Here is a 14,889-nt window from a genome sequence, read left to right on the forward strand (position 1 = left end):
GCTGGCTCGCAACAGCTGCCTGCGCCTTCATGTGCGGCCCATTGTCAAGCCCGACTCCCAGGCCGCCATGGCAGGTTCGCCATCACAACGCGACCAAGCTATTGACCCAAATGAAGCCAGCTGAAGCCCACCGCAGTCGCGCCCCGCCAAGGTCGCGCTTCCAGCTTCCGACCCGCCACTTGGACATCGAAGGCGACATTTACAAGGCACTTGCTGCCGTCGCCTTGGCTGCCGAGCTCCGACTACCCGACGCCATCTTTCCCAAGTACGCCGTTTTCGTCGACCAAGTGATGTGCCGTCAAGTTCCACGCTCATTTGCACTGACTCGGCCGACCTAGTGTACCTCTTTTGCCCCGAGCACGAGACGTACCACCACTTCCTCGTCGACTGTAGCTTTATCAAGGACGTGGGGAGCTTGCCGACAGCGCTCTCGGGCTACCTCTACTCGACGCCTACGACCGCCTCCAACATGCAACGAGCCGTGTTCCGCTACCGCTGGCCAGTGCTCCGCGCCTGCGTCTGGTTCAACGTCTGGCGCGTCCGGAACGATCGCGTCTTTCGCGCCGACCTCCCACTGCCAAGTTAGCAATTGCCGTCAAGGCGGCGCGTGTCTCAACTGCACTTGCACCACAGCCCCGTAAAAGAGCTAAAGCAACCTGCTCTTCGTTGGCTCCTCGCACAACCAAGTGGCTGCGCCAACGCGCGCTCCTGCCTCCGTCTGCCTAGATCTAGATTCTCTACCGAGTGTTTACAACAAAGAAAGTCCGACAATTTTATCAAGAGTCAATTTATCCATTTCAACAACACACAAATTAGCCAAAACGTTGATGGATTATGCAGCTTGAAGGTATTATCGACTCAATGTCATGGCATCGGCCGCTACAGCGGCGTCCAGCGGCATTAAGCACGGCGTAAACGCGAAGACGACCGGCTGCCCGAGACGGCTGTCGCACTCCAGATCTTGTTTTCAAGTTTGCTCTTGAGGTAGCAAAAGCCGTCGTTGATCGTGAAGCCGGCACATCCACCCGTTGCCGAGCACTTATCGCAGCAAAATCGGGCTTGGTTGTTGACATCACCACTCACCGGGTGCCGGGTGAGGTCGTTGCCGTAGTAGTCGGTGTTGGCCTCGGTCGTGCCGCACGATCCACTGGCCCGGCTGCCCGAAACGGCCGTCGAGCTCCAGTTCTTGTTTTCAAGCTTGCTCTTGAGGTAGCAAAAGCCGCCGTTGATCGTGTATCCGGCGCAGCCGTTCGTTGCCGAGCACTTGTCGCAACAATAGCTGGCTTGGAAGTTGGCGTCACCACTCACCGGGTGCCGGGTGAGGTCGTTGCCGTAGTAGTCGGTGTTGGCCTGCGCCGCGCCGCACGATCCACTGGACCGGCTGCCCGAGACAGCCGTCGAGCTCCAGTTCTTGTTTTCGAGCTTGCTCTTGAGGTAGCAGAAGCCGCCGTTGATCGTGAAGCCGGCACAGCCGCTCGTTGCCGAGCACTTGTCGCAGCAAATGCTCACCTGGCCGTTCGCGTCACCACTCACAGGGTGCCGGGTAAGGTCGTTGCCATAGTAGTCAGTGTTGACCTCGGTCGCACCGCACGACCCGCTCGCGCGGCTGCCCGAGATGGCCGTCCCGCTCCAGCTCTTGTTTTCAAGCTTGCTCTTGAGGTAGCAGAAGCCGCCGTTGACCGTAAAACCGGCACAGCCGCTCGTTGCCGAGCACTTGTCGCAACAGTCGCTCGCTTGGCCGTTCGCGTCGCCACTCACGGGATACCGAGTGAGGTCGTTGCCGTAGTAGTCGGTGTTAGTCTGAATCATGCACTGGCTGCTAGAAGGTGCCGGGGCCGGGGCCGGACCGGGATCTTGGCCGATCTTGGCTGCACCTCCCGACACAAAGTAGCCCTGGTTCCAGAGACGCTGGAAGCCGTCGGGAAAGAAGAGACCGGCGTCGGGACCGGCGCTCGAGTCGCTCGACTGGCCCACGCACTGCCCGTCCGACTCGCCGGGGACCTTGAGCCACAGAAAGTAGTCGACGAGCGGGTTGCCCGTATGGTCCGTCGGCGGCGCGCCAATCCCGGCCGACCGCGCGTTGCACCACTCGTTCTGCGGCGACCCGTTAAAGTTGCGCGACGTGTCAATGATGCAGTGGAGACCGCCGGTCTGGCTCGAGTACGACTGGCAGGCTTGGACCATCTGGGTCGTGCTCTTGTAGTTGGCCGTGTTGATTGAGACACCCGAGAGCTTGCCGATTTTCTTGAGGGCCTCGATCGCAGGCCCCTGGAAGGCCCAGCCCGCGATGTCGGCGTAAATCTGCGCGTTGCTGTTGGCCGAGAGAATGCTCACGGCCGCGGCGAGATTGGCTTGGTAGCCGTACTTTTCAGCGCACTTGTCGCCATCGCCAGTCGAGAGGAGGCCAATGGCGTCCGGCTCCAAAATGTAGATGACCTTGCGGCCGCCGACTCGGTCGGCCAAAGACTTGATCCACGCCTTGTACTGGTCGGCGTTGGTGTTCTTGCCGTTGCTCGAGCTCGACGCGCAGTCCTTCTGGGGCAGACCGTAGATGATGATGACAGGCGTGTCATTGGGGCACGCGGCCATGAGCTCATTGATCGAGTCACTGCCGCAGTCGACATACCAGTTGGCGACCGGGTACTGCTTCATCGTGTTGATGGCCGGCGCAAACTGCGGGTTGGTTTTCACGGCGTCCGTGTACGACGGGGGTGCGAGGCCCTTGCAGATGGCAGACGAGACGGTCGAAACGGCAGCAGTGGCCAAGGCAAAGGCGAGACTGAGCTTCATGGTTGTCCGCGTGGTCAAATTGAAAAATGAGACTCGAGCTCGTACCGATGAACCAAGTCGCTACAGTAGTACCTCTACGGCCCGGTTGACGGTTGAAGAGAGGGATGCATCCGTCTCCGACATTGTGTTGAAGTATCCGATCGGTCTGCACATTGCACGCAGATATCATTTGCTGGAATCCTATCAACGCAGCCCATTGGATAAAACGATACGACGTAAGCCAATGAAACCGCTTGCGATCTTTGGGAAGCCAATCCACATCTCAAGCTGCATCCCCCCGCAAAACACAAAACGGGACGGTTGGCCACCAGCTGCACCTATTTGCACTCAACGCCACGACTGTACATCGACGACCTATAGCTATTTTAAGGTGCGCAGGGCATGCTCGAAGTTGCAGCTGCGTCCTATCGATGCGTGTTGCGATCCGCTTCTCAGCCGCTTGCAGAGCCGAAATACAGCACCAGAGATGAAGCTTCCAAAGAAACGCAGTGTCGACTCTCTCGGATACTCGAAGCTACCGATGAATGTGCTACGTTCGCCGATGCTGGATGCCTCGGCCAATGCGACGAGCAGACCTGCCTGCGAGCGTCACGTGGCCTAATCGTCGAAGCCAAGGGTCAAAGAACATTCCATCGACCCTTGCGTTGAACCAAATACGAGTATTTGCGGTACATGTGTAGGTGCACTGGTGACTCTATCATTCAATGCAGAGGCTCGCACGCCATGGCGACAGTCGTTCGTCCTGGACTCCTTTCCCCTAGCTCACTCCCCTTTGGCTTCAATGGGATGATGCAAGCAGAGACCCACCGCATCGCATGGCGACCTTGATACAGTGTAGGTTGCCCACTTGCCGTGCAAGAGCGTCTCCAACTTGCAAATAGATCCTAACCAGAGGCTGCTTGGTTCACTCCACCATTCCGTAGCTTGTCGTGTCGTGCACTCCTGGGTGCCGGGTCTTCTTCCTCAATGTGAAGGTTTGGGCTTGCGCGATGGATTTTGTTGCATAGGATAGATCGTGACGCCACCAACCATTTGACGTATCGAGGTGGCCAGTGGGCTGCGATCGAACGGGAAGAGAGCTCGAGATGCAGCCGCAAGGATCGTGAGAGGCAAGCGCACGCCGCTTCCATCTTTGCGGTCGTGCGTGCCAAATCTTTTGCAGTCCCCAGCGACACGAACGAATCTTCCGCGCAGCAAGCACGTTTCACGACGCCGCCGCGATTGTTACGAGTTTGACGCACGTACAAAGTGCGATGGATCCTCCGCTTAGGTTCGATTTGCCTGGATAGTCGGGGACTACCTCGCAGGACTCATAACGTTGCGAGTATCGATGAGCCATTTCTCGCAGACGGCCGAGCAGACCAGGGCGTCGAACATGGTTTTGTTGCCTACCTGAAGCATGGTGAGTGAGGTGCGTTGGCTCGTTTGCTCCGTCGGGCTGCTGACTGGTTTCAACTTGGCTTGTGTTCTGTGCCTGGACATTAATTTTTTCGACGCTTCCGCTGCTCGCGCCTGCTCGTCCCATCGCGCGGAACATCTCAACATTTCTTTCGCTTCTTCAAAATGGTTTTTGCATCGGCTGTCCAGAGAGCTCCAAGTGGCCGGCAGCACGCATACTCGTACTTATATATATGTATATGACCGTAATTCGCGTTATCTTCATAATTATACACAAAGACTTCACATACGTAGCGCTGGATGCGTGGGAGTTGGCACCAGCACTTGGTCGTTGGGAGTGAGCTGCGTACGGAGAGATCCATCCCGTGGTGGACCCCACTCGCCGAGTCATAGCTCGCGCGAGGTCGTACGCAGGCTCCTGTACTCGGACCACCCGTACTTGTTAGTTCAACCAAGCAAACGGTGTAAGTGAACCAGCTTCGATGGTGCCTCGTGCCCAGAACGGTTGCAACGACAGTCAGACTCGACGCCAAACCATTAAACGTAGTAGGAAAGGGAGTATTATTGTACAATGGCGGGCGTGAGTCGAATGGGCGGCGGGTCCTTTAATACCAGAATGTCGTCGTCGTCGATGAGCTGGACGAGGGGCACGTCGCCAAGCAGCGTGCGGTTCAGTCCTTCCGAGCGCTCCATGACGTTGGTCACATACGAGAGGTCGGTGAGGTCCGTGTGGCGCGGCGTGCCCTTGCTCACCGAGTAGCTCCGCGAGTTGCTCGCCGGGCGCGTCATCACGACGTCGGGCTCCCAATGGCCGCCGCCAAACGACGACGTTTCTGCCTTGAGAAACGAGTCGGACGCCATGCGCTTGGGCTTGGGCTTGTCGACGAGCGAGGACGTTGCGTGCGCCGACGGGATCTTTGGGAGGCCCACGAACGATGTTTCTGCCCTTAGGAACGAGTCGGACGCCATGCGCTTTGGCTCTTTTCCGACAAAGGACGACGACGACGTCGTCGACATGGGCGTCGTCGGCTTTGGCCAATTCCCGACAAACGAAGACGATGACGGCGTCGACGCAGCGGTCGGGCGACTCCAGCCGGCGCCCGCAAACGACCCGGCCTGCGGTGTGTTTTTAGTCCAGCCCATCGACGACGAGGCGGTCGAGTCGTACGGCGAGCCTGCGATCGTGTAGTGCCGACTCAGGGCGTACGAGCGATACGAGGTCGCGCACGCCGAGCAGATGCGCGCCTTGCCTTCGCCGTGAACCGCCACTTTCTGGAGCTGCCACACGCGGCTGCACTTGTTGCACACAGCTTGCGTGCACGACTGGCAGCACTCGAGCTTCTTGAAGCGGCTCGTCGCGTAGCAGAGCGCGCAGCTCTTATAGTACGAGGCTGCTTTTGGGACTTCCCAATGGCACTCGTGCTGCGTCTTGAGTGGCTGGTGCGAAAAGCGCAGCTTTTGGATCGAGTCGTAGAGCGACGAGACCGCGAGCATGCGCCGCTTGAAGAGCATCTTGCGCGCCCACGAGGCCATGCGGCCCTTGAGGTCAGCGGCGAAATGGTAGATGACGTCGAGCTCGCCGACGCGGTCGGTCTCCATGACGAGGAGGCCCGATTGGTGCAAATGGCCGCGCGCGAGCTGGAGCGTCGTGTCGGCGAGGCACGGCACGCTGTCGAGCGCGATCGACTGCTGGCACGAGACCCACGCGCGCTTGCCGGACGGAAGCAAAATCTCATCTTGGGCCTAGTTTTGAAAAAACGCGTTTTATTCCAGAAAGGCCAGCATCAAACGGCAAACCAACCTCGAGGAAGACAAAGTCACGGGCGCGGATGAGCGCGGGCAGCGGACTCGACGCTGCGGCCCACTGAATGTACGTCTGCTTGAACGGCGACTCGGGCGTGCGCTCGTGGAGCGTGTACAAGGTCATGAGGTCGAGGAGCACATCGCGCTGGTGGAGCTCGACAAACTCGACGCAGTCGTCGCGTGTCTCAAAGCGGTAGAGCTGCGCGACCTCGTCGATTGTCGTGCCGCAGATCTTGGCGACGCCACGGAACGGCGTGACGCCTGCTGTGGCACATGAGCGCGAGAACGAGGCGTGTGGAGGTCGTACCTTTATGGAGGTTGAGGCCGAGGATGTCGCCTTCAAAGAGCTGGGCGCCGTCGTGCGTGCCCATGTCGCGCCACAGCATGGAGCGGTCGTCGGGCGTGAGCACCATGCTGGCAAAGGCGTCGATCATCGCATCGCCGTCGTCGCGAAAGCCATGGAGGCGCTGCGGCGTAAGTGGCATGCAGCCAAAGAACGTGCTTGAGAGCGGGTAGCAAAGGTCGTCGGACGACGACGACGCCATGGCTTCGCAAAGTGAGATACAAGAACGAGAATGATCATCATCATTGCCGCGCACACCGTGACATGTGGGTGCCTCCGTAATGGGCCTGCTTTGGGTTGGGCGCCGGATGCAGCATTACGCGCGTGACCAATCACATCGACGGATATTTCAACCAAGTGGTCAGTCCAGCTGCGATGGCGGACGCGGTCCGCTCGAGGCAGCACGCCAGAGAGACGACAAAGACTACGCATGGGCAACGCCCCAGCAGCACCTGCTGTCCGCGAACGGGTCTGCTTAATTTTGCCAATGAAGGAGGAGCCAATCACAAGCGTTGCCGTCGTGGCCTTTGAGAGAGGGCCGTGGTGCGACTTTGGCACTTCAAGAAAAGCTTGATATGCGCTGCAGTCGGGGTGCTACTCGCGCGCGAGTGCCTGACTGGCAATGTGCCGTCAGCCATGCATCATCGCACGTCGCGCTGCCACGTACGCAGATGAGATTGCACTTTCTATCCCGCCACCGTTCGCAAATCCAAGAGGTCTAACGCCAAGAACAGGGCATCCTCTCCCTTGGAGCAGCCGTAAGCACGCCAACCAGGCACAATGATTACTTGACGACTATTCTTCGTCTTGATAATGATAGCGCGTGATTGTAGTCGGGAAGAAGCGGAAGAAGGCGCGAGGTTGAGAGGTTGCTGTGGCGCCAGAAGTAGCGGGATTCGTTGACGTGCGAACGAACATTACATGCACGGTTGATGCGCTGGAGAGTAGGATAGGGGTCATCGAATGGGCTGCACGTGATTTTTGTACGTGCATCGACAGCCACTCAATGACGCGTTCCATGACGGAGTGACCGACGCAAATCGCCCAGAAAGGTTATGGAGCAGCGTTGTTCTTCTTGCCTATTCGTTGCGAGCAAAGCAAATCGCCCAAGAAGCCTGCAGCGCAAAGAACTCGAGTCTACGCAAGCGAGTCGGCAGCACTGTACGGTTTGCCAAGCGACAGGGTACGTAGCTTGGTCGAAGGTCGTAGAAAGATCAAGACGTTGTTGCGCATGGTACCGACTCTGGCACCCTCGCGCCCTCTCGGCACGCTCAATTTCTTCCTCCATCGGTGTCAAGTTGAACGGCTTGAAACCCGCAATCGTACAGTGGTGTCCGGGCTGCCAGGAATGGGCGAGGCGGGTTAGCTCTTGTCTGACGCAACCATTTTGGGTACTAGTATGGCTGGCTTGCTCGGCGCCTAGATCCTGGATCTGGTGTGCCTCTCAATGTGGTCTTCCAGATCGCTTTGATGTACGAATAACCGAAACCTCGTTCCCTTCTGGCAATGGCCCAATGATGCGTCCAGCTCATGATGCGATGTGTACTGTTGCTGTTGGCCCCTCCGCGCCCAAGCTCGCAAAAATGACGGATGTTAACTTTCGAAGGACAAGGCGATGGCCGACGGCACGATGGGACGATCGGACGTCTTTTGAAAGTCGACCGTCTCTTCTCGTTATCCCTTTTTTTGGTAGGTTTGCTAGTTTCCACAATTTCGTAACCGTCTACTGTTGGAGCCGGGCTGTGCTGTTGAAATGAGCGGGATTGTGAGGAATAAGGTACAGTAGCGCACACCAAGGGCATATCGCGGAGAGCGTTGCGCCCCGTGTTGTATGATGGCGTCGCCTGCAGCCATTGTCGGGCGTTGGGCGTCAAGCTTCATTTCATTTCAGCACAATGCACTTGACAGTCCGACCACGCAACGTACCCATTTCATGCACTCACTGCAAGCTATCACATGCGACCTACAATGACCCGCCAAGAGCGTGGAAACGTCTCGGGAACCTTGGCGGCTCGCAACGCGAAATACCATTCGTCCATTCATTGCAGCATCTTTGGGAGTCGCCTCAAAGACTCTGCCAGCAAATAGCTGCCACAAAGTCGTGAATTTATCATTGAACGACTTTGCGCAAAGAGCCCTGCAAACCACCAAAAACCTACCACGTTGCCCTGCAACATAGGTCGTAGCGATCAAAGCCGCTCCTTTCTTCGGTACGCCGTGAACGCTTTCTCCAGCGCCATGTCGTAATGCCATCGATTGGCGCATTGCGCGCCAATTCGTTGATCGTATCATTTTACAACGTGCTTTCTGAGCGCTTCTTTTGTTTGTTATTTCTCCGTGTGTACCGCGGCCCCTGTTGTTGAAATGAGTTATTGTGAATTTCAGCGTTTGGCTATTCGAGGCACCAAAACCTCGTTTTATTAAGCTAAATCGAGGTCGGACCTGGATTAGAGCGGAGCCCAGAGAAACTACACCAAATCCGACCCGCTTTGGGCCAAACCGGGTCGGATTTGGCACCGAGGGTTTATGATTATAGCATAAACCCAACCGCTGGAGACGCAAAGTTTTATGGTGGATCTATTTTATTCGGTATCCGGACACATCCGTAATAACATAACATAAACCCAACCGCTGGAGATGCCCTGAGGGTGCGTGGTCGGGGCTCGGGATTGAGTGGGGAATGAGGTAGCGAATGGTCGGCGCGTAAAGCATGGGCGACTCGGCAAGCGAAGGCACCACGGCGCGGCGAGCTAAGTGCCGCATAAGCAATCGCGTGATAGTAGCGGCGATGATCATGAGCATCACGACTGTTGCCTTGCCATTGAAACATCCAAGGGCTCATGTGAATGAAAACCCGAGTTTCTCAATCTGAACATGAAATCCACTTCAACCGGCACCGATATCGGAAGGCCATGGACGTACATCCATGGGCCGTCGATTTTGGCTTGCGGAAAGTCCCTATGTGAAGGTGCTCACACCAGAACGCGCTGCCTTTACTGCAGTGTGAAGTGGAGAAGAGGGGCCGTCGCACGTCGGAACGACACAATCGAACGTTGCAGCAGATGTCTTTTTCCGTGCTCGACGCAAGTCCATTCCTTATCCCTCCACAGCCCGCTTTGCCCGTGGCTGGTGCCATCACACCCCATTTTCCTCTCGTCCGAGACGATACCACTTCGACTCCAAGGGCGATGCGAGCTCCAGGGGCAGCCAACCATGCAGTGCCGTGTCGAAAGTCTCGTAATGGCACAAGCACGCGATCAGGTCGCCGATCGCTCGCCGCATCGAACCAAATTACTACTTTGCTCTTTTGAATGCGTTTCATTGGCAGCTGCCCCTTGCCTGCATACACAGTCGACTCCCCGTGGGACTCGACATTGTTTCAAATGACGACGCGTGTTTACGCCGCAAGCACGGTGGCTCGATCCGCCAAGAGCAATCACGAGCCGTCCGCAAATATATATCTAGACGGAGGAATAATCCTAGTCCACAAGACGCTTACAATAATTAACAACAAGTCACAACGCGCTGTCGCGGACGTTAGACGGCTTCGAGCCATGCGAGGTCGTAGCTCTCAATCCACTGCGGCGTGAAGGCGAGGACAAAGGCGTCCATACCTTCCTTGGGCACCTCGTTTTCGATAGCCACCGATGTGACGGTCGTGCGGTGGTGGCCTCTTGCGCTCGAGTCGGACGACGAGCTGTACGGGCTCCCATGCGGCTGCTGCTGTGGCCGCGTCTTGGGCGATGATTTTTGCGGCCAAAAATGGTGGTCCGGGCACGCCGCGTAGCCCTGTGTGAAGGCGTGGCATTTTGGGAACGAGCAGCGCTTGCGGGCGCCGTGCTTGACGCAGAGCTTGCGGGCGTAGACTTGGTTTTCGCAGCCAATGACCGAGCAGAGGCGGCGGTTCTTGTGAAATGCACACTTGTGCGAGTCGGGGAGCACGGGCTCGGAGCAGTCGCGAAACACACAGCGCATCGGAAATGAAATTGAAAACTGATGCGTCTACTGGCTTGACGTGGTGCAGTAGTAGTAGCCGCGCATGTCCTTCGGATTAGTAGGTCAGCCGGCCGCGTCCCACTGTTGCCAGCTGCTCCAACCTACTCATCGTGTTCCTTGAATGTGCGGTAAGCAGACTTGTTGCATCCAAGTATAGTTGGGGATGTGCCGATTCGTTATATGACCCCCTCACGCAACACCGCGCGTTGGTTGTAGAGAGCCGTGGAGGATACTGTCTATATGAAAAAGGTAGCGTATCGTCCACCTCTTGGTGGTAAGGCAGCACCCAGAACCCAATCAAAAGCGGTGCACAGCACCTTTGCCTCTGTTCTTGAGCGATTTGGCCATCCATTCCCTCATTTTGTTCCAGCTCGTATGCTGTGTTTGTGTTCTTTTCGAATGGCGACGATGCACCGCACGGGGTTCTAGAGGCTCCGGAAAAAGCCGCGGTGCCCATCACGCCACACTGACGTGAGGGGTGCCTGCATCCATTAAGAGTGGAAGGATTCGCCAAATATGTCTGCGTGGCCTGGACACGCCGCCCGTTTTCGTTTCTAGTAGACTATTACTATGTTTCGTGAGTAGCAAATTCGATTTGCCAAGCGCAGTTGAAAGCGATGTGAGCCTGTAATGCCGGTTCCATGATTTGTTGCTCGTTCTGAAGACGCCCGTGGGACTTTGTCCGCATCGATGCCCTCCTTTCCGCTGGGCATGCACCTCTGGAAGTTGCTTCCTGCATTCGCGTAGAGTCATCCCAACGGGGGCGAACTCGTGACGCCGGCGACGCGGCGTGGGATAATACAACCCCGCGGCTTACCACGGACGCGAGTAATGTTCGATGCGACACCTGCGCAGCAAATAGCTCGATATATATCAGAAACCAGGGTTTCACTTTATTTATTTCACTGGATATTCGACTGTCTCGACGCAATTGAGTCCACTAGCACGAGGGCAATGTTCTAGTGGCGTTTAAAAATTGCAGAATTTGAGAATTTCGGACGGGGTCGACTTTGGTGCCACACGGGCCAAGCGGTCGAAGCAAGGTACCTCGCGTTATGCCAACTCAGACGGTACACCCAGACGCATACATTGTGCCATTGGGTACATCCCTCCGGCGTCGGCCGCTGGCTCGTCCCGTCTGCGCCCGTATGGCACTGGGTTATTCTTCTTTCTTGACTAACTGCAGCGCATTCTTTCTCGGGAAAGCGTCCCACGCCAAATCGAATCTTGCACTGGGTGCACCGTTACTCGCCTCGCCTTACCACCGATTGGCATTGCCATGGACTGCGCCATGATCGTCGTCGTGCCCAGTGTCATGGATAGCTCACCGGACTTTAATTTATCGCGTTTAAATGTAGTAATTGTTGGGGCATTTGATCGCCGAGCCATCGGGGTTCTGTGGCACTCGTGCTGGCCTCCTCCGACTTGGAAATCCCACGTAATTTTCACGTCGTGCAAAACGCAGCGTCGCATAGCGTCTGACAAAGCCAGAATATTATTGTCGCGCCTCGTACTCTTCTTGGCATTGAAGAGCTGCACAGACATGCAGCAGAACCCAAAGAATCCACAGTACCGAACGTAGAGGATCGATACCGAGCCCCGAAATCGCATGCACAGCGAGTTGCGCTGGGACAAAAAGAAGGGGGATGTTTCGGTTGACGAGAAGCTACCGTGATCGGTGCCCATCAACTCATCATCCAAGGGACACCTGATTCTTCGCGTGGTAAGAGCCGCGTCATGCGCTACACATTGTGGTTCCCAACGTAAACCCAGATGCACGAGACGCCGAAGTGCCAATGATACAGGACCCGTCTTGAAAGATACGCCGAGTGTGCAAGCAAGCAGTGGGATGGTCGCGTCGTCGGCGTCGCTCACTGGTCGAGTCTGAGCACGCTTACTCATTTAGAACCGCTGTGGTTGCAGTGCGCCAATGTTGCCAACGGCTCGATGACGCATTGCGCAACCTCTCGAAAGACAAGTGTGGTCGAGACGGAACAAGGCGGACTCGAACAGTACTCGAATTGCGATCCTGCCAGGTCTCGAGTCCAAATACGACGTTATGTGCAAGGACGTCGGTGTAAGAACGCAACTAGCTGGAAAGGGCAAAGTCAAGGTCGGCTGTTGCAACGCCTACGACCACGGTCCGACAAGCGCCTCGCTCATAGTGTCGAATCAACAACACATCGGAGCTGGTGCCTTCGCCTCCTTGTTGTGAGTAGCACGCTTATAATCCGTCGTCGACATTACACGAGAGCTGCAGCGTCTGGTGAGCAAACTGCTGGATCTGGGAGCGTTCCACAATCTACTAGTACGATGGTTGTTGGCGTTGGAGGCTCTGGTACAATCTCTTACGGTTTTAAACTCTGGATGCTTCAACGATTGCTAGCAAGCTAAGCTAATCCAAACGACACCGTTCGCGTCCGAAGCTCGAGCGTAACCTTGACTGCTGAGCGCCGGCGTTTAGTCGGTAGGGCTGTTGGGAGACTGTCTTTAGAGGATGTGCTGTGTCACTTTCTTTCTTGGCTAACCTCGTGTGGCGCTGCAACATCTGGACTCCTTCTTTGATAGCATCGCTCGTGCGCGACCACGCCAGCTGGTGGCAAACTACAAAGCATTGACATCCTCAGACAGCTGGATCAGCTGGATCTGTACAAGCGACTGTGCCAGTGCGAATAAGCCTCATTTTTCATTTTGCTTTGCCCATAACCATGCGCTGTGTGTTTCGCGACTGCTCCGAGCTCGTGCTCCCCAACTCGCACAAGTGTGCATTTCACAAGAACCGCCGCCTCTGCTCGGTCATTGGCTGTGAAAACCAAGTCTACGCCCGCAAGCTCTGCGTCAAGCACGGCGCCCGCAAGCGCTGCTCGTTCCCGAAATGCCGCGCCTTCACACAAGGCCATGCCGCGTGTCCCGACCACCACGTTTTGCGGTCCTCCAAGGCTTCGTCGCCGCCGGCAGCGTTTTCATACAGTCCGAGCAGCGTCGCTATGTACCACCACCACGCACCAATGGTCGCCTCGACACCATTTGCGCTCGAGGTGCGTAAAGAAAACTTCGATGCGGATGTCTTTGCGTGCACGCCGCAGTGGATTGATGCGATTGATCTTGCCTGGCTTGAAGCCATCTAACGACTCGGCTATATAATTTATTCGTACTCTGTTTAAAATTCTATACTGGAGCGTATGCAACGAAGGTCTTGCCTGGCGGCGTAGTTTGCAGCACCAATCACAAGCCGCCAACGTAGCTAGACATTGCAGCAATAAGATTCTGTGATACCGTGTTCTCCACCCGAGGACAAGCACGAGATAGGGCATCCTCGGCGGAAGGGGCGACAGCAGCCATCGATCCGCGGACATGTGTTTCACGTCACATGTTTTGTGCGAATCAAGATCACGAAGGATATGGTCGGGAGAGACGAAGTATACCTTGTATGGACTCGAGACATTGATCGCGATGACGAGAGACGGCTATATAACAATGAAATCGACCATCAAATACCATCCTTGTTGAGCGGCTCCTGCCCAGTTCAATGCTCCAGTCTACAGGAAGGTATTGCGTGGACTGCATCAGGCAAACCATGAGCTGCTGTCTTCACCATCACGGTGGCTCGAGGCGATAGATGATGACTTTTGTGCTACATTCTTGATAAAGCTTCCGAACAGCCCGATTACCTCGGACGACTTCAGTCTCACGCAAAAGACGAGTGGTTGCACTGCACTTGGCCCAGCGCTAGTTTTTCGGAGCGCTAGACTCGCTTTCCCAGACGATGTTCGCTTTTCGACCTTGGGCCGGCGTATCTCTCATTTGGATGATGTAATTCAGTGACGTGCATGAGTCCTCATGGCGCCTGTGTCTGCAGTCCCGCGGAATTTCTTTATTCGCTAACCATGGGCCTTTCTTTCGCGGACCCTCCATGTGGGCGGCTGTATCCATCTGCACGGATGTCCCGCGCGCCCAGCTGTGCGCGTGGCTATACATACCTAGATCGATCTGCAACGCATTTTCCTTTTTGCTCTTCATCGCCACAACCATGCGCTGCGTCTTTCGCGACTGCTCCGAGCCCGTGCTCTCCAACTCGGACAAGTGTGCATTTCACAAGAACCGCCGCCTCTGCTCGGTCATTGGCTGCGAAAACCAAGTCTACGCCCGCAAGCTCTGCGTCAAGCACGGCGCACGCAAGCGCTGCTCGTTCCCGAAATGCCGCGCCTACACACAAGGCCATGCCGCGTGTCCCGACCACCACGTCTGGCTCCCCCAAGGCCTCGTCACCACCGACATCGCTGCCGTACAGTCCGAGCAGCGTCGCTGGGTACTACCACCACGCTCCAATGGCTTCGTCACCATTGTACGCGCTGGAGCTTTGCAGAGAGAGCCTCGACGCCGTCGTCGTTGCCTGTACACCGCAGTGGCTTGACGCTATCGACCTCGCCTGGCTGGACGTGATTGAGCGAGCCATTTAATAGGTAGCCAAGCTGCCTCCGATGCAATAATTTATGTGTTTACCCACTCGACATTGATGACTCGTCGAATGCGCCCATGTCGAACAAAGGAATTCATGG

General features: G+C 56.4%; 6 protein-coding genes across 7 annotated transcripts; 3 read left to right on the top strand and 3 right to left on the bottom strand.

Annotated features, from left to right (window-relative positions):
* Positions 1-110: 110 nt before the first annotated feature.
* Positions 111-586, top strand: SDRG_03632 (hypothetical protein; the record flags this gene model as incomplete). The annotated part of the gene is made up of 2 exons (XM_008609268.1): positions 111-265; positions 304-586. 2 exons carry the CDS (start codon positions 111-113, stop codon positions 584-586), a joined length of 438 nt encoding a protein of 145 aa, XP_008607490.1.
* Positions 587-812: 226 nt separating this feature from the next.
* Positions 813-2,790, bottom strand: SDRG_03633 (hypothetical protein; the record flags this gene model as incomplete). Its single annotated transcript, XM_008609269.1, has 1 exon — positions 813-2,790. One exon carries the CDS (start codon positions 2,788-2,790, stop codon positions 901-903), a length of 1,890 nt encoding a protein of 629 aa, XP_008607491.1. The 3' UTR covers positions 813-900.
* A 1,892-nt stretch (positions 2,791-4,682) lies between these two features.
* On the bottom strand, positions 4,683-6,684 carry SDRG_03634. Of its 2 annotated transcripts, none has more exons than XM_008609271.1 (3): positions 6,299-6,684; positions 5,990-6,252; positions 4,683-5,931 (listed from the first exon to the last, which is right to left on the bottom strand). In XM_008609271.1, exons 1-3 carry the CDS (start codon positions 6,534-6,536, stop codon positions 4,750-4,752), a joined length of 1,683 nt encoding a protein of 560 aa, XP_008607493.1. In that variant the 5' UTR covers positions 6,537-6,684; the 3' UTR covers positions 4,683-4,749. The 2 variants fall into 2 exon arrangements, with proteins under 2 accessions (XP_008607493.1, XP_008607492.1); XM_008609270.1 differs by having other exon boundaries at positions 5,990-6,255.
* A 2,952-nt stretch (positions 6,685-9,636) lies between these two features.
* On the bottom strand, positions 9,637-10,351 carry SDRG_03635 (hypothetical protein). Its single transcript, XM_008609272.1, has one exon. It carries the CDS (start codon positions 10,307-10,309, stop codon positions 9,872-9,874), a length of 438 nt encoding a protein of 145 aa, XP_008607494.1. The 5' UTR covers positions 10,310-10,351; the 3' UTR covers positions 9,637-9,871.
* Positions 10,352-13,020: 2,669 nt separating this feature from the next.
* Positions 13,021-13,520, top strand: SDRG_03636 (hypothetical protein). Its single transcript, XM_008609273.1, has one exon. It carries the CDS (start codon positions 13,039-13,041, stop codon positions 13,456-13,458), a length of 420 nt encoding a protein of 139 aa, XP_008607495.1. The 5' UTR covers positions 13,021-13,038; the 3' UTR covers positions 13,459-13,520.
* An 840-nt stretch (positions 13,521-14,360) lies between these two features.
* Positions 14,361-14,790, top strand: SDRG_03637 (hypothetical protein; the record flags this gene model as incomplete). Its single annotated transcript, XM_008609274.1, has 2 exons — positions 14,361-14,639; positions 14,689-14,790. The coding sequence occupies 2 exons, from the start codon at positions 14,361-14,363 to the stop codon at positions 14,788-14,790; spliced, it is 381 nt and encodes a 126-aa protein (XP_008607496.1).
* Positions 14,791-14,889: the final 99 nt, after the last annotated feature.

The sequence above is a fragment of the Saprolegnia diclina genome (assembly GCF_000281045.1).
Source record: "Saprolegnia diclina VS20 unplaced genomic scaffold supercont1.8, whole genome shotgun sequence".
Taxonomy (NCBI): domain Eukaryota; phylum Oomycota; class Saprolegniomycetes; order Saprolegniales; family Saprolegniaceae; genus Saprolegnia; species Saprolegnia diclina.

What these genes read in the sequence shown, in the direction of transcription:
- SDRG_03636 (XM_008609273.1), top strand. Translation starts at nt 13,039, where the DNA reads ATGCGCTGTGTGTTTCGCGACTGCTCCGAGCTCGTGCTCCCCAACTCG.
- SDRG_03634 (XM_008609270.1), bottom strand. Translation starts at nt 6,536, where the DNA reads ATGGCGTCGTCGTCGTCCGACGACCTTTGCTACCCGCTCTCAAGCACG. An exon ending in CGGCCTCAACCTCCATAAAG is followed by an intron (nt 6,256 to 6,298) that starts GTACGACCTCCA and finishes CATGTGCCACAG; the next exon opens with CAGGCGTCACGCCGTTCCGT. An exon ending in GTGACTTTGTCTTCCTCGAG is followed by an intron (nt 5,932 to 5,989) that starts GTTGGTTTGCCG and finishes TTTCAAAACTAG; the next exon opens with GCCCAAGATGAGATTTTGCT.
- SDRG_03635 (XM_008609272.1), bottom strand. Translation starts at nt 10,309, where the DNA reads ATGCGCTGTGTGTTTCGCGACTGCTCCGAGCCCGTGCTCCCCGACTCG.